Raw genomic sequence first — 23251 nt, 5'->3', positions numbered from 1 at the left:
GTATGTTCGAAGGGTATACTAAATTTGCCTTACCGTTTGTAACGCTAAGAAATAAGAGTGTTAGATATAGACTGAAGTGTATGTTTTTGATCAGCGTCAAATTCTGAGTTGATTTAGCTTTGTCTGTCCGTCCGCCCGTCCGTCCCAACGATAACTTAAAAACTAATTGAGCTAAGTTCATCAAATTTTCACAAATGATTTATTGTAGTAAGTGTCAAAACCCTATTTAAATTGGACATGATCGGGGTACCGGTTCGGGTAGCTGCCATACAACTTCAAAATTTATTTGGCTATATCCCAGAAACTATAGAAGTTGTGGTATTGAAATTTCACACAAACGAATATATTAGTACGGCCAATAAGTCTTATAAAAGTCGATGAAATTTCTTGGCTCCTTCTGGTACCTGCCATGCAACTTCACAAGTTATTTGACTATATTTCAGAAACTATAAAAGCTTTGGTATGTAAATTTCACACAAACGAATATATTAATAGGGCCATTATTTGAGATATACAAAAGTTATTTGGCTATATCTCAGAAACTATAAAAACTGTGATATTGAAATTTCACACAAGTGAATATATTAGTAGGGCCGATGTGCTTGATAAAATTTGCTAAAATTTCTTGGCTCTTTCTGGTAGCTGCCATACAACTTCAATAGTAGTTTGGTATCAGTATTTTGAAAAACACATAGTACTGAAATTTTGCATAAATTAATATGGCACATTAGTTATTCGCACATAGGATAACAAATTCGTACGGGTATCACAGAGTTGGCAAGATCAACTCTATTTTTTTTCTCGTTTTAAAATGTTTTTAATAAAAAATGTTACGCTTTATTAATGTATATGTGTGTATATGTGTAAGGAGTACATTTTATTAAAAAAAATTAACTGTAATATTAAAATTTCATATTCTATTACTAAGAGGCCATTTTTTCGTATTTTATAACTTCCCTCCCCAAAAAGATAGAAGCTTCCAAGGAACGTTTCTGAAAGGGCTTGTATTTCAATAAAAATCTTAAAATTCATTTTTTTTTGTCAGAATAACGCTTATTAAAAATGTCAATTGCTTTTTAGAGTGGCTATTGTGATCAAAGATAAATACTAGTTGTATATAACTACAGCACCTAAAATCAATAAAAATTAAAAATAGTTGATTTTTAATTTTTACCAATTTTTTGATTTTTTACATTTTATTAGGGCTTTTAAAATTTTGACATAGAAATGATTTTTGTGCTATATCTCCTGTACCATTAAAGGTTTTTTAACGTTTCATAACTTAAATTAAAGCTTAAGCAACTGGACAAAATTTTGTACAAAGTTTCAAAAAATTTCGTACAAATTGATCATGCTAGAGTTCGAATTCTTGGTATTCCGAAGGTACTTAAGTTTATGAGTAAAGCTAAACTAAAAAAAAATCTTTTTTTTTTAATATTACTTTATTTTATACGCGTTATTATGATTCATGTACGAATTATTTTTCTTTGCTGATTTTATTCATTTTGCAGAAAAATATAACAAAAGAATAATATTATAAATAAAGAAGCCTGTTATCGCTTCTCCTGCGTAACAGGCTTATTAAACTTATGAAAAAATAACCTAAAATTTCATACGAACATAGATCTTTACTTGAAACTTACGTAGAAGAAAATTTTTACCTACCTCACACCGTCTAAAAGTTATAGCCCCACCAAAACCCTAAAAATGCTATCTTTTCGCTATTTCTCGCAGCGAATCCATAAGTATTTTTCAAATTTCGCAAACGCAGAACAGTAGTAGCAAGCTTCTTCTGTCGCGGAATGCCATATTTAAATTTACTTTAATGCCATTTTAAATTACCAAACTCTTGATATCGCTTTTCTTCTAGACCTCAAACTGTAGGAATATGGATTTCTAGGAGCTTTTAGGCAATAATAAATAGGTCATTTAGTTGGATGAAAATTTTTCTCCACCTTCGAGTTATTGCTTCTCGAAAATTAAGCATCTCGAATTTTTGGAGCCTTACATTTCAGAAACTGTAAGCTCTTTTAAATTTCGATAAATGCAGAAAGCTAACGGTAAATAACATGCCATTAAAAATTTAATTATTTTCTTAACTGACGCAATTAACCCTTAACATTCAAGCGTTATGTTAAGGCCTCTTTGAATTTTTTTGTTTTATATTCGTATATATATGAAAGTAATTTTAATAGCTAAATTGTTTTCAAAACAGTATTTTCACTTGTTGAAGGGAAAAGTGCTACATTACAAACCATTGGTTTAACGCAAATTTATTATATAATAAGGTGAAAAGTTTAAATTTTTCGTTCCAGTAATAAACAGTAATATTTTTATTTCTAGATAAAAACGTTTAAAATGAGTATCATAAAATTCTATTTTTTATTAAGCACTTTTCCAAAAAATTTTTGAAAAAAGTGCTTATTAGTTTAACGCTGTCCAACCATCCGTCCGTCGGCCCGTCCGTCCGTTTGTCTGTCCATAGACATGTTTGCAAAACTTTTACACCCTTAAAGATAGAAAGCTGAAATTTTTTATATACATAGATCTTTACTAGCAACTTATTTCCGTAGAAGAAAAATTTTTACCTATCTCCCCCCCTCTAAAAGTTATATCCTCCTAAAACCCTAAAAATGGTATTTTTTAACCATTGCAGTGAAACCGTAAGCATTTCTCTAAAGTGGCTCCCTTCTTCTACAACGGCGTACTATACTTAAACTTTAAAAATACAAAATTGCCGTTAAAATTTCCCGTTATCTAAAATCCGTTTTTTTCAAAATTTTGGATGTCGTTTTTATTCTAGACCACAGGTTGTAAAAGTCTGACATTTCAACAGCTTCAAGACTCTAATAAATAGTTCATTAGAAGAAAAACGACATCCCACCTCCATCCCCTCGAAATTTGTAAAATTTGAATTTTGACTCCTTATATTTAAGAAACCACAAGCTTTTTCAAATTTCTATAAACAAAGAAAGCTAACCATGTCATTAAAAAATATAATTATTTTGCTTAACTTACGCACTTAACTCTTAAAATCGAGGATTGCGCTATCACCTCTTTAAACTTATTTTTGCTTTATTTCAAAGACTGTATCCGAAAAAAAATGCAATCCTTAATGACACAATTTCGTGTATGAATAAAAGTAGTTTAAATAGTGTAGTAGGTATACATAGATTAGTTTTAGAAGCAGTATTTACACTTGTTTAAGGGAAAAGTTCTACAATACAAACCATTGGTTTAACCCAACTTTATTAGAATATTTTTTTACTTTCTCAATATCGTAACTCTGAATCTTTCTCATTTCTTTTCTAAAGCTTATTTAAGACAGTATAAAAGTATCCACCGCGTAAAGCGAGACCTTACTGTATATATGGAAATATTTTCACCCGTACGTAATTCTTCAATATGCATATTATTTTTTTTAACTTCCAACACTACACAATAAAACGGTATTAATATAAAGTTAATATTGCAGAATTGTATACCAATACACGCAGTATTCATATATGTGTTTTGGAAGTTATAATTTTTTAACTGGTATAGACAATAACAAAAATAAATATAAATTTATAAATCCGTTAAATATATACGAATTTTTTATTATTATTCAACTTAATAATCGAACTCTAAGGTTTATTTTGCTCTAAGAGACTTTTAAGAATATACTCTGAACTCTAAGATTTACGATGACATATTGTGATGCTGAAAAATGAATTTTTATTTTATATTGAATTTGAACACAATTTAGCTAATATTGAACTATCTATGTACAAATTGAATTGTACCGTAATTAATAATTTAATATGTCTCCTTTTCGAATATATAAAATATTTTATAAGTATAAAAATATAATAAGTGAAATATTACAAATAAAAAAAATTACAAATAATTGTAAATGTAAAAGAAATATGTTTATATTATAATTACTTAGGTGCATATTGCATACCTAGGCTTCTATAATATAGTAATACGGTATTAACACATAATTCAGCAGATAAGTGTGAATTGCTGAATTGTGTATTAATTGCGTATTATTGTATTTTGAAAGTCAAGGATAAAGTACATATGTAGTAATAAATATTCAACATAACCAACCACAAAAAAAAGTACTGGCAGGCATCTACGGAAATGGAAATCTTACGTCGAGATCATTTTAATTAATAATACCGAATATATGTATCTCGGATTCGCATTTACGTATTTATCTGCAAACAAAGCTTTCGTACATATGTATTGCTGAGTTAGGCAAAAGAAATAGCCGTATGCAGGGCGTGACAAATAATTTCAGGGAAGATTCTTTGATCAATTTCCAGCAAAAAATTGTATGGATGGAGTGCTGATATACTTGTTTCGAGCTACAGTCTGTTGAAAAAAAGGTACCGGACTTTTCCTACATATAAATAAATGCTTACAACTTCGAAACCATACAACATAGAGTTATCATTATGAGCTTGTATTACAGACGTTTGATTGTTCTTTATTTCTGGAGCTACGATTAATTTAATTTGAGACCCCCCACCCATAGAATTTTTTGCTGCACTTTGATGAAAGAATCATTCCTAAAATTATTTGCCGCCTTATACGAAACTCCTGTATATAAAAGTATTAAATAAATATAAACACCGTAACTTCAATATTACAGGAACATGACACAATTCAGTTTATGAGTAAGAATTGCTGAATTGTATGTCAGTACAATATTTTTGTAATTTTGAAGTTAGAAACACTGCGAATTAAGTAGATATATAGTTAATATTTATACATATATTGAGTTTTATTCAAAATTTTTCAATTATTTTCATTATACTACTTTCAATTTATTAACCATTTTATATAATAAAATTCATTTTATTATTAATTTAATATTTTAAACATTTCTCTTTAAATATTCTATTAGTTTTTTAAAACTTTTTCAAGATTTTAATTAATTTCATTTATTGTATAAATTTTTATATTTATTATTTTTAATTTGTAGTTGTAATGTTTTACTTTAAATGTTTTGTATAAATCTTTTCTATTTTTTTATAGTAAGCCATAACTTTCAAACTATAACAATTTTGTGCTGCTCTAAACATTTAAACAATCGGAACTTATAAGTATATATTCATATATGCAGTAATACGGTAATAATACATAATTCAGTAATTCATAATTATTGTTGATTTTTATATTAATGCCGTATTACTTAATTATAATGACAATAATAATTTACATACATTACAAAATTTTCTAAAATTTCATGAATACCAGATGAGTAATTCAGCAGTTACTGAATAAATTTAAATAGATATGATTTTTACTATTTTTAGCTACGGAAGAGGGGCTTTATGAAACTGTTATTTCAATAGAGCTATGAAAATATAGTGTTATTTACTCACAATTCGGTAGTTTGTAACATCTTAATTAAGTATTGTTGCATAGCGATATACAATATTAATGAATTTTGAAAGTTACGGCTTTAGAGTATTAAATGATCACAAAATATAAAAATATTTTATTAAAATTTTAATATTTTTCTTAATATTTTATTATATATTATTGGTAAATTTATGTCTGCATGTATTTATGCACGATGTGTGTGTGTATTTTATTTTCTAAATATATATTTCGTAAGCAAATTAAACAACTGTTTTTTATAATTACACATTCTATTTCAATATTTATAATATCGTTTAAACATTGAAAATCTATTTTTTTGTGCTTGATTACTTAATATAGTTTCTTTCCGTTTGTCTGTCCGGTTCCCAAAAACTTTTCTATATATTATATGCTTCAAGATAGAAAACTTTCTACCTTTCTAGGACACTCCTAAAGATAAATTTTACTGTCAAGTAGATCTTACCAAAGACAATATTTCTGTTGAACTAAATTGAGGAGAGTCCATACTAACACTCTAATCCTGTTTTATAGTTAAAATTTTTTAAAATGTAATTTGGTTTTGAATTATATAATGCGAAAACCACAAACTAAGAGGCGCATTTATATGTATATATATATATATATATATATATAAGAAGTTTAACATATCAAATTAAACTACATCTCAAAATAATTTTCCATAAAAATGTTGTAGAAAATAATTTCTGCCTATATGCTATGAGAGCTATTAGAGAAGTCTCTTTTTCTTCTTGAGAATCTCTACCTATAAACATATATATAATACATTTTTCTAAGTAATATAATTATGTAATTCAATATATTTTCATGCCTCGTATGACAGTAAGCAATTACAAACTGAATTGCAATATCTCAATTTTAAGCGCCAGATCTACCATATATGCAAAGTGGGCATTTCATATATCCAAATAGTATGGTGGCCATTTAAAAAAAACGCGTACGGCGGACAGTAAGTCAGAACTGTAAAAGAAAATAAATTTTTTAAAGTTGACAATAAATTTCTCTTAAAATACAAAGTAACGCGTGTTATAGCTCGACATGTATTACATACTGAATATATAAGACAGCTGTTGCTTAGATCAAGCATTAAGGAAAGCGCCAAAAAGCGCAGTATAACTATTAAAAAACGTCATAAGATTTATGATATATTAAGAAATAAAATATGTATAACATAATATGTAACATTGCTGATTAATTACATATATTAAAAAATTTAAATTACCGGCAATTTGTCTTAAATTGCCAACTAAATTATATGGTAAAACTATACCAGAATTTAGAAAAAAAAGTATAGGTTTCTCAAACAATTTTGATGTCACGAAAATTACATAAGTATTTGTAATTCAATTAAATAATTGTTAATTCAGATTCGGAAGCTTTTGTTTTTCTACTTGTTCTTTTTTTTCTTTGTAAAATCTGGTTTTCTCTAATCAACTTCTTTTATTTACTCTTTTTCAATTACTAATATTCAAATACTATTTGTATGTCATGCATAAATAACTATAGAATGGCTCAAAAAAGTCAGTTAGTGTACTCGTATAAGTAACTTTTAAATATTAAAAATGACTTATTGAGGCTTATTCTGAGTATCAAATCATTAAGTTATATAAGTGATATTTATCGTAAAAGTTTCAAAAATTGAATGAGTGGATTTGTGGTTTCAATAAATAATATTGATCTTTCTACGATAACTATTTCTATATCACTTAGTGAATCGATACTTATAATAGTCCCATTGCAAATTGTGTTTTATTTATAAGACTTTCCGGTTGACAAATATTGTAACATTGTGATTTTGAAAACAAAAAAAAAAATGTTTTGTTTATCAACTCTAAATATTGTTAATTTTTTTGGCAATACCTATATGAATCAAAAATCTCTTAATTATGGTATAAACTTTTTTACAATTTTTTCAACTTATTTCAACATAATAACAATATAGAGGCCGATATTACACTGATTGACTCTTGAGTTCTTCATATTTATTAATACCACAACTATACAATGAACCACGTTTACGTTCTCCGCTAATAAATTCGTTTATTACATTAATTAATAAACGGATTCATTTGAGTGAACTTTTAAGGAAAAATTACTTAAGCGAAAGAAAAACTCACTTAAACTTGGTTGGCACTTAAGCGTGGTTGACTGTAATAGTATTATATTTACATAAACGTATATAATATAGACGTATAATATAATCATTTTATTTTTTTTAAATTCTCTTGAATATTTTTTAAAAAAAATCTTATCCAATAATTACTTTTTTAATTATTTTTTAAAATTTTTTACTATTAAACTTGTTATTTTAAATATTTTTAAAAATTCCAAATTAAAATAAAAATTTTCAAATAAATTTTTTTATATACAAAAATTTTTTATATTTAATTAAATATTTTCATATTTTTTAATTTTTTTTTCTCTTTTTCTCTTTTTTTCTTATATATATATAACTTAACTATTATTGCTTTTAATAATTTACAAAATTGAACAAAAAACTCTTTGTACTTAATTATTTTTTTGTTATTTATTTTCCTTTTTTTCTTAAAATATTTGCAAAAAAAAAAATAAATGAAAAAAATAAAATTATCATGTCAAAATACTAAACGTCAAATTTTTTTTGTCAAATATCAACGTTTTCCACCATTATAAATTTATTAATAATAAAAAATATTGAATTTTTTGGGCTTTATCGAATCAATTTTTTGAAATATACAAAATACAATTAAAAAAATCGTAATAAAACAAAAAAAATTAAATTATAATTCTGAACAATTATTTAGAATGCAATACGAACAAATTTATCATTACATAAATGTTTTGTAAGATATGAAGATGATTTTGGATCATTTTGGATGGTTGATGACAATGAATTTGTTAAGAGACGTCACTTATCACGTGGTAGACCACGTAAATATGAACCATCATCATCACCAAATTCTCCATCACATTCTGCAAGTGCTGGAGGTTGCGGTGGTAGTGGTGGTGGTAATAATAATGACAATAATAGTATTGACGGTAATAATAGTAATTTAAATAATAATAATAATAATGGTGGTAATAATAATATTTTTACTAATAATAATAATAATAATAAAAATAATAACAGTGGAAATAATAAAAATAATGAACGACATAAGTCAGGTAATAATAATAGCAATAATAATAATAATAACAATAGTAATAATAATAATAATAATAATCATATAAATTATAATGATAATGATAATATAAATTATAATGGTGGAAATAATGATATTCATAATATCAATAATAATATTGTTGGCGGTGGTGGTGGTGGTGGTGGTAATGGCGTTGGTAATATTAGTAGTGGTAATAATAATGTTGGTAATGTTGGTGGTAATATTGGTGGATATTTAACATGCAACTATCAATCACAGTAAGAATAAAAATTAATTCAAATAATTATTTTATATAAGTAATATTATTTTAAATCTATTTATATATTATATCATAAACATACCCTGGCTTCTATATTGTAAAAAACAAATAAATTTTCAAAGCACAGTCTCTCTTAAATTTTATTGTTATTATTTACCATGGCAAAAACAACTTTATATAAAATATCGTGTGTTTGCATTATAGAACATACATATATATGTATATAAAATTAAGTCGTTTGATATATTTACCATATATGGAATTTATAAATTTAACTACAGTGTATGCCCGATTTTTTTAAGTACGAGAAATGTCAGAAGGAAGGAATTTGTATATATAGTCAAGAAATTAGTCAAATGCACTATCTTGACAACTCTTGTTGTACCCTAGTTATACAAAAAAAAACACCGATATACGAATTTTGACGCGATCTCAGCTCTTATTAGTGATGCATTTAAAAATTGTTTTTGAACATTTATGGAACAAAATGCTCTGTAAATATTTTTTTTTTTATATTCAAAAACTATATATACTTTTTCTGCAAATGTCACACTATTTTTACAATATGGAACTCAGGAATATATTTTATTTATATTCGAAATCATAATTTGAATTTGTAGAATTAAAAATTTTTTTTTTTTTTTGTTTTTTTGTTGGAAAATATATATTTTTTGTATTAAAAAAACAATTTTTTTTTTCACTTTCATACAAAAAGGTTTTAAACAAAATAATTCCAATTATAAATTCAAAGTCCCAAATATATCCAAAGTAACTGTATTTTCTTTTATAAAAACTTAATGCGGTCTAATTTGCAAATTAAGAAGTTGTCTTGCGTTCGACGTTAGTGATGAGCTTCAAGTCGTTATAATGCAAGCATCATTGATTCCAATATATGTTAGCAACGCATTTTACGTTTTAATTTTTTTTGTAATATTTTTTAACGACTTTATTAAAAAGTGATAAGTTAAAAAATTCTAATACATATTTTAATTGTGATATTCACCAAAAAATTAAATTGATTAATTGGAAACATATTTAATTTGCGAAAAATCGACCAATAAAAAATTATTATTTTTTGACACAATTGAAGAGGTAAGTGGACAAAGGGGTTAACTTTTACTTGCACTGTGACACATTTTTTGCACTTTTCCAAAAAATTTTTGAAAAAAAGTGCTCATTAGTTTCACTTTGTCCGTCCGTGGACATATTTACAAATTTTCTAAATCCTTGAAGATAGAAAGCTGAAATTTAATATGTACATAGATCTTTGCTAGAAACTTGTTTCCATAGAAGAAACTTTTTACTTATCTCCCTCTATAAATTATAACCTCTATAAATTATTTAACTATTTATTGCAGTGAAACTATATGCATTTTTGAAATTTTGCAAACCCAGAAAGGCGGCAGCTTGCTTCTCCTACCGCGGCATACTATAGTTAAACTTTAAGAAAACAAAATGGCAGTTCAAATTGATCGTTATCTAAAATTCGTTTTTTCTAAATTTTTGATGTCATTTTTCTTCTAGACCCCAGGTTGTAGGAGCATATATATTCTTCTAGACCCCAGGTTGAAATTTTAGCAGGTTTTAGACACTAATAAGTAGTTTATTCCGTTAGAAGAAAATTTTTTTCCATCTCAAGTTAGTACCTCTGGAAATTTGTAAAATTTGAATTTTTGACACCTTATATTTCCGAAACCGCAAACTTTTACAAATTTCTATAAACGCTAACGGTAAATTCAATGACATTAAAAAATACAATTATTTTTGTTAACTAACTCTTTAAATTAATTTTGCTTTATTTCAAAGAGTGCATAAATCGTTCATCCTAAATATATGCAATTCTAGAAATAATTTCGCATATGAATGAAAATAATTTTAATAGTGTGATAGGTATACATAGACTGTATTCAAAAGCAGTATTTTCACTTGTTGAAGGGAAAAGTGCTACAATACAAATCATATGTTTTATCCAACTTTATTTCATTAACAAATTGTAAAACTGTTAATTTTTTGTTAATTATCACCTATGTGCACTGTCAATCTCGTCTTCTATTAAGTTTCTAGCTATAAGAGTAATTCTAGCTATAAGAGTATAAGAGAGTTTCTAGCACAGTTGAAAATATATGAAATTCAATGATGTTCTATCCAAAAAGCTCGATTTTTGTCAAAATGTTAGTTAAACCCTTTGTCCACTTACCCTTTGTCTTCAATTATAAGAAACGATGGAATGAATTGTAAAAGTATAAAATTGAGATTTTAACGTCAGCGTAAATTTTATTACAATTGATTATCACAATATTTAATAAGAATTTAAAATTCGCTGTCATTAAACATTTAAAGGAATTTAAAAATTATGTTATAGTTTAATTTTTTTTGTTGTTCCTTACCTTTTCAACAGTATAAACTTAATTTATATAAAATATTATGTTAAAGATAAGGGGGAAATAAAAAATAATGGTAAAATTATTTAGCACAAAATTTTTTTGCGTAATAAAATTATAATTTATAATTTAAAATTTTTTGAAATAGTTTTTATAAAAAAATAAAATTTTTACTGAAAATATGAAAACCATATCATATATAAATTAATTTTAAGATTTGAAAAAACAAAAATAACACTCCGTGACTTCGAAATTTCAATATAATGCTTATTGAGCACTTCAGCATTCTCAACTTGTAAGCTGAATTGTATACTAATACGATATTATTGTAATTTTGAATTTAGGTTATTAACTGTAGATTGGGGGGATGATGCAGCATAACGTAAAAGATCTATTGTACCCCTACGAGTCTCCAGTGTATTGGCCAAAGAACACCTCTCCAAGACTCATATTTCTGATGAAACAACAAGTTCAAAAGCTAAGGTCCACCCCAACCGTACCTTCTCTTATGAATCATCGTTCCACAATCGTCAAAAGGATTGCACACAGAACCGGCAAAACCCGTCAGTCTCTCAGCCTAGTTTAGTTAGGTATTTTGTAAGCATGCACTCTCCTTGTTAAGAAAACCTCTGGAAATTGTTAGAGGATTCCGTAGTATATATTAATCGCCTTGAAATTAGGTTATCCGCTTTGATAATTTAAAAATGGAATAAATTTATTTAAATCATTGCAAAAAAGAAATCTGCTGTGGTCAGCATATAACCGACCGCAATGTATATTATCTAGATTAGTAAAAGTATTCCGCAGTATTATGAAAACGTATTTTAAACACTTCTATACAATTTTAAAGACACCAAAAAGCTTTTAGTTAATATACCTAGAAAAATGTTAATTTGCCTCTTAGTAGAGTTTCATTTTGTGCCGTCCGAATTATACGAAAAATTCGTCAGCTCAAATATTAAATTTCAAGAAATTCCATCAATTCGTTCCGTAGATATGGCAAAAAATGTAACATCGGCCCCATATCAGTTTCCGTTCCCTGATCTTTCCACAAAAATTTATAGGTTCGTTCAAACAAATTTATAAGACACCTCAAATTTAAATATTAAATTTCAATGAAATCTGTTGATTATTTCTCTTCATATACGCAAAAATGTATATTTGGCCCGTAGTAAACATCCAGTTGCTGACGTCTGATTTATTCCAAAAGTTAGGAAGTTCGCTGACAGACAAATGAAACTTATATATGGAATTTCAAGTAAATCGGTTGAATATTTTCTTCAAAATAATCAAAAATGTAAAACAGGCCCGTTAAAAGGTCCAGTTCCCGAGGTCTGATATAACTCAAAAGTTGATTAATCCGTAATATAGTAAACAAACTTCCATATGAAATTTCATCAAAATCGTTTCAGCCAAACTTGAGAGACACGCGTAGACACACACACATACAGAGAGACAGACCGACAGACCGACACTTTTCTAGACATTCAAAATTTGTTACCATCACTTAACCTACCTGATTGTATACACAATGCAGTTGGTAAAAATGTTAGAGTCAAATTCGATTGCATTAGTCTTATTTATTATTTTAATAACTCTGCGTTTATATTTATTTGTTAATCTAGAATTACGTAACTGAAACAGATACACACACATATTTATTGAACTGGAAATTATGATTTCTAAAAGAAATAAAAACAAATATTATTTTCTTTGTTATCTTTAAAATTGTATAAATATTTATTTATCTTCTTATTGTCTTCAATAAGACGATAAATTTTATTGAAAGAAAATTTAAGATTTTCTTTTTTTGTAATTTTCAATAATACTCCTTTTTTCTCTCTTTTGCATTCCATTTATAAATTATAAAAATAATTGTTTATGAATTTTTTTTTTTATATATAAAAAACATGAATTTTTTCGTTATTGAAAAATTTATGTTTTTCATATATAAACAAAAGATTTAGATTAAATACAAAATTAAAAACAAAAAAAATAATTATTTACAAAACATTGTAGAAAAAGAAGAACTCCTCGTTCATATCGCCTCTTCCCTATAATAAAGCAATAATAAAAACCCCCAAGCAGTTTAACCAGGAAAGGCAATGAATGTAATACACCTCTTTTTCGCTCTCCCTCTCGAATCTCCCAAAGAAAATTAAAAAAATATGATCTCTAACATTTTAATATCATACTTTAAGATAAAATTCAGCTTACAAATGTTAATTTCTAAAGTCACCCTGAAATTAAAATTGTATTAATATCAAATTGATACACTATTCAGGAAATGGCATTCATAAGCTGAATTCATAAGTAATACAGCATTATTGCAATTCAAATTTCAGGGTAATTTTGCATTATTTTTTATTTATAATTCATTCGATTACTGAATACGTAATTCAATTTATGAGTACTAATTGCTGAATTTTATAGTTTATAGATACACAGTATATCCATACAATTTAGATTGTAATAACATATTTATATATAGAAAGGGAAGGGGAATATTAATTTTAATGTAATAATTTTAGAAATTAACTAATTATCTCAAGTTAGTTGCCATGTGCATACTTATTGGTGTTCTATATGATTTACACGGTATAGAATTCGGTATAGTTTAAAAAATATTTGTATATGAAATAGAAAGTAAATTGTTCGTTATTTCTGTGGGAGTACTCATAAAGCTCTAGTGCCACAAACAGAGCCTGTATATTTAATGAAAATATTTAAGATAGACTCAGGAAATGTTATTTAATGCACCGGAAAGTAACAAAGAAAAGAATTAAAAAAAAAAATGAGAAATAATTTTGAATGACAAAGAGCAGGTTAAAAGAAATTCCACATATTTTCAAGTTTATGTAGAAAAGTAGGAGTGAATGGTGCGAATGATACCATAATATACTTGTGATACGCACTAATCTTAAAATATTAGCTATTAAAAACGTATATGTAAAGTACAATGTGAAGAGAAATCAATATCAAAAATAAAGTTGTCATGGTCTATTTTGCTTAATAAAATTATATGATATGGTTTTCATATATAATAAACTTGTATATATATGTAACAGCGTATGTGTTTTAATTTTTATGCTCTATCAATAATTAGACGTACTTACATACACTAATAAAATTATTTTACTCATTTACATTTTAAAACAAAATGGTTTATAAAAAATATTCAGTAAAATGAGATATACAAACATGTAAGACATATAACAAAGGAATAACGCAGCAATATTTTACAAATCCGAGATTAAACAATATTTACATATACGTATATATACAAACGAGATGTTGGGGGGGAAAGGGAGGGGATGAAGAGTGAATCGCTTCTTGAAAGTTACATGAGTTAAACTTAATTTTTTTCAATGAAATATGGTAGAGCCCGAAATTTTTATAAATTCAATACAGTAGAGATCGATTAATATCACATCGAGAAATGCATAGAATTTAGTGACGTTAACCGGCGCGCTGTGAAAATAATTAAAATCCTTTTAATATCACAAATATTAATGGTATTCAGCATCTTCTAAAAACTCAAAAATCGGTATTGTTGAATTTTTAGAAATTAAAAAAAAGAACTCATCCTAATTTGAATATCGGTTATTGTAACATGTACTGATTCAATTAACTTGAGATACAGATCTGCAAGAACCCTTATTGTATGCAATGCGATTGGTTAAATGAACCAAACAATAATTTCTAACAATAACATGCAACTTTTATATAAACATATTTATAATATGTACAAAAATGTTGAATGTGATTCAAAAAAAATCTTAGTAGTTAAATTAATACAAGTAACAATTGAAATAGCTGCCATAAATGACATTATTGTAGTTTAAACTACGCAACCGTGCATTTTTGATCGCGGGGTTTCAGTTATACTGATTAATTTTTAAAAGAGTTCTGAGCGGAATAAACTTATAATATTTTAGCAGAATACGGAAGTTCCTACGATATCATAAAGCAGCCCTATGCTCCTCCTAGGGCTAAAGTAGGAAAAAAATGTAAATGAGTTAAAAAAATTTTATAAAAATAAAGGTAAGTACAAATTTTAATTTATTTTTTAACTTTATTCAATATTAATTTATAACCCATTAAAACAATCCTAGAGTTTATTGTTATACTACATATAGGTACATAATATTTTTAAATTATATAACTATTGACAATAAGGTGTACTAAAAAGTAATAAAAAATCCCAAACAAAATTTTAAATTTTACATGTACTCGTATGCATGTCTTTTTTAATATAATTAAAATTTTTATAAGGAAAGGATCCTCATTTTCTTATTTAAAAAATACTGAACGAAAAAGTATGCAATTTTTGTATTATGCTAAAAGTATGCAATTTTTTTTGTTACTATTATTTTGATGCGAATTCGAATTTTTATTATGTTAAATAAATTATTAATTTAAAATCATATGCGCTATGCTCCTAAGTATGTCTGTCTGTACGTCCATCTGTCATTTTGGGTCTGTGCAGATTAATATTACTCGAACCGATTTTAATGAAAGTTTTTATTTTACATTTTACATTTTTGCTTATTTTGCAGGAAAATTGATAAAACATAATTTTCTTGAAATTTGATATTTAAACTTTATTTGTTAAAATAATGAACCAGTAAATTTTTTCGAAACTCGAAAACAAATTTTTTCCTAAAGGTCGGTTTTTGCATATTATTTCACATATTTCAGGAACTAATAGAGTTTCTTGAAATTTAGTATTTGGGTTCTGTGGCTGTTAAACGAAACTAAGTTTGGAAGAAAATCGGATCACGGATGAATAATACTAAGAACTAAATTTAAATTTTTCTGGGTACACATTATGCCTACATTTCATGAAAAATGAATTAATAAATAATGATTATATAGAATTTTTAAATAAGTATTTAACGGAAAGTTTCATAATCCAATTCAACACTTTAACAATGCGGTAGGTTATACCGCTGTTATGTTTATGTTATGGCAACACCAACAACCGTCTAAATAAATTTAGATTTTAAGATTTAAAACAAGAAAGCCAAATTTATATGTCACATAAACGAATTAATTTTTAATTAATAAAAATCAGTATGGTAAGTTCCGGAGAGAACTCCTTACTATTATTTGTTTTCGTAAGAGAAGAGTAGTAAATTAATTAATATAAAATTCTCTAACAGATAAACTGTCAGAAATAGGGTATACGAAACTCAGGTTATGACTACAGTTTTGCAATTAAATAGTGCAATTTTAAAATGACCGACACTATATTAGTGTTAATTCTGGAATTATAACTTATTTAAGCACATCTCAATTCAGCAGACCTATATTGTGTGAAATCAGGAAGAGACGAGAATTCAAGAAGAGATGAGAAACGAAGATCCTTTCATTTTTTTTTTTTTGTTTTATTACCCTTTTCTTTTTTCTCTTATTGTATTTTACTTTAATTTACATATAAACACAAAATTTTTAATTCTTTTAATGTACAAATTTTTTTTTCATATCATATGATTACTTTATTTTCAATTTAAATTTCAATAACATTTTATATATTCATTTTGACAGAAAAATTCTTTAGCTTTTGCGAAAGTTTCTGGCCACTTTCCAACAAAATTCAAAAATTTTCGCGCAATTATCCCATCATACAGATGACATATAATATATTTATTTATCTAAATTGTAACAACTACTTCAATTACTAAAAAAAGAAGTGATTGAAAAAAAAAAAATCAAATACAAAATGAAAAATATTCAAAATTGCACTACTATGGTATTAATATACAATTCAGCAACTATAGCTCATAACCTGAATTGTATTTTAATACAGTATTAATGCAATTTTTATATTAGAGTAGATTCATTTATGTAAAGATGATGGAATATTTAATTAAACACCTTATATAAACATCACTAACTAACATCAAGAGTTAACCAAGAATGAGTACTTTTCTAAGATATAGAAAAATATACTTTTTGAAATTAATAAAAAATTAATTAAATGAATTTTTAACTCCATTTTGTATGAGATACGCATACAAAAATATTTTGAATTGAAATGAATAAAATGAAAAATAAAAGTTACCAGAAAAATGCTGAATGTTAACAACTGAGTAATAATCAATGATTCAGCTGTTTAAATTCATAAACTGAACTATAGTAAATTAATTCTGATTTCAAAATTTCATTAATACTCAATTCAACTTATGAGATCTAATTCCTGAATTGTATATGAATACAATATTCTCACTATTTTCAAGAAATGGTGAACTATATATTATTACGAAATTTCATAACGAGAGATTTTTTTTTTGTCCAAGACGTTTTTTTTATTCAAAATATAAAAAAGTAAAGAATTTTTCAAAAGAAATTTTGTTATATTTTTCTCTCTTTTTATTTTTCAATTCTTATTTGTTTTTTTTAATTGTTAATTGTTATTCTCATTAAAAATAATTTAATTTTAAAGTTTTCAATTATTTTAAAAATAAAAACTTTAATTTTAATAATATCGGATTGAAAATGAATTTATAATATATTTTTAATATAAATGCAGCTCATGTGCTGCAGTTGAGTGACGATTTTTGTGGTTATTTACAAGCAAAATAAGCACTTAAAAAAATTCCTTTTTCTACAAAACCTTTAATTCTCTACTTAGTAGCTGTAAAAATAGTCGCTTACAATAAATTTGAAAGAAATGCTGAGTAAAATATTAATTCAAAAACTTTAAAATTAAACTTTCTCAAATGTTCAAATTTCGAAATATGTCAGTGTTATTGGTACTCGTATATATATATCACCATGACGACAAAATTATAAATTAAAAACTGAATTTTGCAATTGCCTTCATAATTCTTGAATTTTTTACGACCATTATAATATACATAAAATTAATTGGTTTCACAGTTTAACTCTTAAATGTAAATTCTTAAATAAAATCCTGAAATTAAAATTGCAATAATTTACGATTTTACAAAATTCTTCTTATACTCGTAAATTATTCAACGAATCTTCTGTAAAGTCACAAATCTTTGAATCCATTTTCAATTCGATTTTAAATATATTTTTCCATTTTCAATATTTTATTAATATTTTTTTCAAATAGCTTTAAATTTTTAAAAAAATTAAACTCAAAAAAAAAACTTTTCTTTAATTTTAATTACTAACCGTCTTAATTCCTCTTTGAATCAAAAAAAAAAAAAAAAAAAAATTTGTAAATTCTTTTCTTTTAAATTTTTATTACCAATCTTTTTTGAAATATTTTTAAAAATTTTATGAAAACAAAATAATATTTCTTTTTCAATTCTTTTAAATCTTCTCAATTCTCAATATTTTAAAATTTATAAATATTTTTCAATTTTTAAAATATTTTTAAATATTTTCCAAAAAAAAAAAAACATTTTTTTCTATTTTCTAATATTTTTCCTTCATCAAACAAAAATTAAACTGAAAAATATTATTATTAAATTCTTGTCCTTTCTAAAAAAAAATACACATTTTTTGCAGAAGTGGGCCCCATCATGGATCAGTGTCAAATTCACCGACATATGGCAATGATAATTTCTCATCTAATTTACAGGTAAAAAAAAAAATTGTTTTTCATTCAATGTTTCAGAAGATTAAAAAAATATTTATGTTTACAATTTTGAGTGAAGGTTAGTGTCCGGAGACTGCAGTGTTGTTATTTTCTGTTGCTTTTCTCACTTCTTTTGTGATTCTTACCATCAACTACATTAGCATTATATCTAGGCGCCTGACAAATTGTAGTATAGCAGCTAGCCCAACCCACGAGACTTTCATTTACTTTTTTGCATTTATACTAAAAAATTATCATTATTTGCATTTGTTTATGGAAATGTCATTTGTATTGTTATTACAAAAACCACTTGTACTAAAAAAAATATTAAATTTAGAACGTCTTATTATTAAAAGCGTTACAGCGAAAGAAACATATCAAATATTAAAATTTCATATTACTAAAAGCTTGTATCGAAATACTACTGAAAACACTTAAGCGGTTGTTTTTCTAATATGAAATATAAACGCAAAGTTTTGTAACCGGCGAGTACATTCATAGATTTTAAGTTTATTGAAATTTATTTTGAATGTAATTCCGTAAAATCGTAAGTAAAATTTTTTACAAACCTATAAAATGTAAAAAATATAGTACGCTAGTTGATTTTATTTGAATTGAAATATGAATTACTTCGTTTCATTCATTAAATGCATAATATTATATTCTTATAATTTATCCTATTTATAAAATTTTGTTCTATAGTTGCTGTTCTTAAAATTAAAAATAAATTGCCAAGAAATAAAATTGCTTTCAGAAACGAAATTTGATTTGAAATTAATTTTAAACAAATAACTGATTTCGAAAGGCTCTTACTACTTTCATTTCGATAGGATTTTTGTTTTGAAAATTATTTCGTTTTTTCTTATTTTTATTTTAGGTTTTCTGATTTCTATAGAAAACTTGTCGGATATCTAAAAATTTGTATAAAATAATTAAATTTAGAGTTTTGTTAATCAAATATCTCAAATTCAAACTTTAATAAAACATAATAAATTTGTTTGGTGTTAATGATAAGCTTAAACTACTACGCTAAAGCTCTCCGTACTAGTTTTTTGAGACAAAGTACGCAGAGGACAAAATAATGTACGCAGAGGATGCGTCAAATCGCATGATGCCAGTGGCTCGCATTATGCGTCATTAACTGCAATATTCAATTAATATTTTTGTTAGGTATTAATAATTTAAAAGAGTTGTTTCATCGAAAATCTCCCCATGATGAAAGAAAAAGCAAAGCTGAGAATTAATTTGACGTTTACAATTAATTGTAGACCGAATGTTATATAGTGTCAAAAAAAATTTGAAATGCCACGCTGAAAATTATATACTTTTTTTTTTTCGTTTTGTTTATACAGAATATATGGACATGCCCATCAATATCTTTAGATGATGTTCCTATTTTAGCATCCAATACACCGATATCAAACTTCATGCGACAAAATCAAGATGCCTATAGAATTCAGTTGCTAGATAGAGCTCATGATAATCGTGATGCAAGGTATTTATATTCAATTATATATTAATGTATAATTATACAAAAAATCAAAATAATATATCAAAATTAAAAAAATTGAATTATTATAATTTGCATAATTATAAATTTAAAATCACTGTACAAAATTCAGCAATTACAACTTATAGGCTGAATTGTATAATGAACCAACATCATTAAATTCATGCGTGTTTTAAAACTTCCGTTGATTTTAATACATAAATTGAAATTACTTTAAATTTTTATGTAATTTGAAATTACTTTTTTAACGCATTTATATACAATTCAGCTTAAGAGAAAGAGTGAAATGTCTCTTAAATTGGATAATATTATAATTTTAAAGTTGAAGTCTGTCAGAGTTAAATAAAACTAATCTTAAGTGAATAAACTATCTTTGTTAAGGGGAAGGAATGTAATAATATTAAAATATTATCGCACTACATAAATGTTGTGACATGCATATTTATGCATAAAATGCGCTTTAGAATTAGAGAAAAGGGAGCATGAGAGGGAAATAAGAAACCAAAATTGTATTACGAATAATAACATTGGAATTTTAATATTAGTAGATATATATATCATTGCACGCAATTTAATAATTGTGTACAGTAAATGATAGTAACATTTACTCAATATATAACAGTTTAAATCAGAATTTTGTAAAATACAATTTAATTGCAATTTAGGGTATAAAGAATGCAATTGAAAACTGCAAAAGTAGGTTTTTTTTCTTCCCCACTCCTAGGAGAAGCATAGGATTAGGCCATGACATCCTAGATTCATGCCCTAGTTTCATTATGTCATAGAATTTTAACTAGGTGACTATAACCTGCCGTAGTTTTTTATAGTATATTATATTTAAGGTTATTAGTATTTATTATTTATTTTTCTTAGTTTTTTTTTTTTTTTTAATATCGAATATTATGGAATATAGGAAAATTATTTCTATACTATATTTATAAGTATTGTATAATTATATTGTTATAATAATATTGAGTGTAATTTTTATAGTGACCTGACCGGGGTTTGAACCCGAGACCCTTCGGTTAAAGGGCCGGTGCCATAACCACAGCACCAATGGTCAGGCAAAAGTAGGTTAACAACTCCATATATAAATATTTAATACCTTATATTTACAAAAAACATTGATAACTTTAATTCTAATTAATCCATAATGACTATATATTTAAAAATTTATATAGATTATTATCTGGAAATAATATTGGTTTACCACCATCAACACCAACAATACCAGGATTACCATCACATTGTTCAATACAATATATGTCACAAACAGAAAAATTAATGTTAGCAGCAAATTTAGAAAGAAATTATCATCAACAGCAGCAACAACAACAGCAACAACAACAGCAACAACATCATTCACATCATCATCAACATCATCATCATCATCGTTTTAATGGTGGCAATAGTATATTAAATCCCCATCATACAATCGATTTATTACAACATCATCATCAACAGCAACAACAACAACAACAACAACAACAACATCATCAACATCATCAGCATCATCATCATCAACAGCAGCAACATAATAATTTAATGGATAGAATAGATATGAAATCAACACCAGAGGACTTATCAACAACATCTCTCGATAATTAAAATATATCAATATAGTAATGTAAAAATAAACACACATATGTTACAATTCTATAATATACATGCATATTATACAATTCTATTATGTATATTATGTAAATTATATATTTTAATCAATTGATATATAAACATACACATATACATTTATATATATATATATATATGCATATATACAGGATGCTTCGCGCACAAGATGGCAAATAATTTTAGGGATGATACTTTGATCAATTTCCAGAAAAAAGATGTATGGATAGGGGGAGAAGGGGGGCGGCGGAGGGTGATGCGCCACGATAAGGGCTACAAGTTGACTCATATGACATTTTCCTCTATCTTTCATAGTTTTGCCAGTAAAACGTGTTAAATGTCTCCAAAAAACATGAGAAAGACATTTTTCATACACCTATACAATTTGCAACAATTTCGAAATTATTTGCCGCCTTATGCAAAACAACCTGTATATAGCATTTTACCTGCTTATAAGGGAGTATATGGCAGAGAAGATTATCCCTTATTTAGAAATTCGCCATATAATACTGTCTTTTTATAAAATTCCACTTAAAAGTTCAGCTTATACGGCTGAATTATGTAGCAGAATTACTTCAATTTCGACGTATCTAAATATTTAAATATATATATATAAATATATCTAAAATATATACATAATATTAGTTACATAATATGTTTGTATGTCTGACCCCCGAAAATTTTGGAAAAACTATTTTTTTTTATTATATACATACGCACTTAAGCTATATATTATATCGGTCATTCTATATATATGTATATATATAGAAATTTTTATAATTGCATAATAAATATAACAAATGCAAATAACCAAATAATTTGCAAGAGATTTTTTCTCAACCAAGAAGAAGTATTTGCAACAGCATAAAATATAATAAACTGGTTTAGTATCAAATTCAAAGTCGATCTAGTTATGTTTGTCGGTCCATCTGTTCTTTTATTAAATAGAGCTAATTTCAGAAATTATTATTGAGGATTCCACACTTGAAACTCGATGTATTTAATTTTTAAAATTCGAAATTCTGCCTAATGCAAAAGCCGAGTTTAAAAATTTTGAATCAAATTGAAATTTAACTTAAAATGCCCGGGTATTAAATTATGGCAAAACTTTACTTGTTTTATTGAAATCTCTTGCAAAATATGCGTGAAAAAATTTTATTTGTATGTTAACTTAATTTGTTTCGCTCAAAATGAAAGTTTCATTTATTTTCTTCTATGTAATTTATTAACAATGTAACCATAATTATTCAGTTTAGAAAACTACAGAAGATTCTAATCAATATCTATAACAATTTTCATATCTTGTAAATAAAATAAACATATTTTTCTTTTTAGTTTTTTTTTTACGTTCACTAAATACCTTGATTTCAAAATTGT

General features: G+C 25.7%; 1 protein-coding gene across 1 annotated transcript in view; it reads left to right on the top strand.

The window, feature by feature from the left end:
- LOC129606301 (uncharacterized protein DDB_G0286591) overlaps positions 1 to 22043 on the top strand; it is an 82772-nt gene extending 60729 nt beyond the window's left edge. Inside the window, exons 8-10 of the mRNA XM_055516557.1 lie at positions 18666 to 18738; positions 20088 to 20230; positions 21427 to 22043. Of these exons, the coding sequence (XP_055372532.1) occupies positions 18666 to 18738; positions 20088 to 20230; positions 21427 to 21853 (643 nt within the window). The 3' untranslated portion in view covers positions 21854 to 22043. The remainder of the gene's footprint in view (positions 1 to 18665; positions 18739 to 20087; positions 20231 to 21426) is intronic.
- The last annotated feature ends 1208 nt before the right edge of the window (positions 22044 to 23251 follow it).

This window comes from Condylostylus longicornis, unplaced genomic scaffold, assembly GCF_029603195.1.
Source record: "Condylostylus longicornis isolate FDR11 unplaced genomic scaffold, ASM2960319v2 ptg000003l, whole genome shotgun sequence".
Taxonomy (NCBI): domain Eukaryota; kingdom Metazoa; phylum Arthropoda; class Insecta; order Diptera; family Dolichopodidae; genus Condylostylus; species Condylostylus longicornis.
The sequence above is the reverse complement of the archived record's forward strand: the minus strand, read 5'-3'. Positions and strand labels throughout refer to the sequence as shown.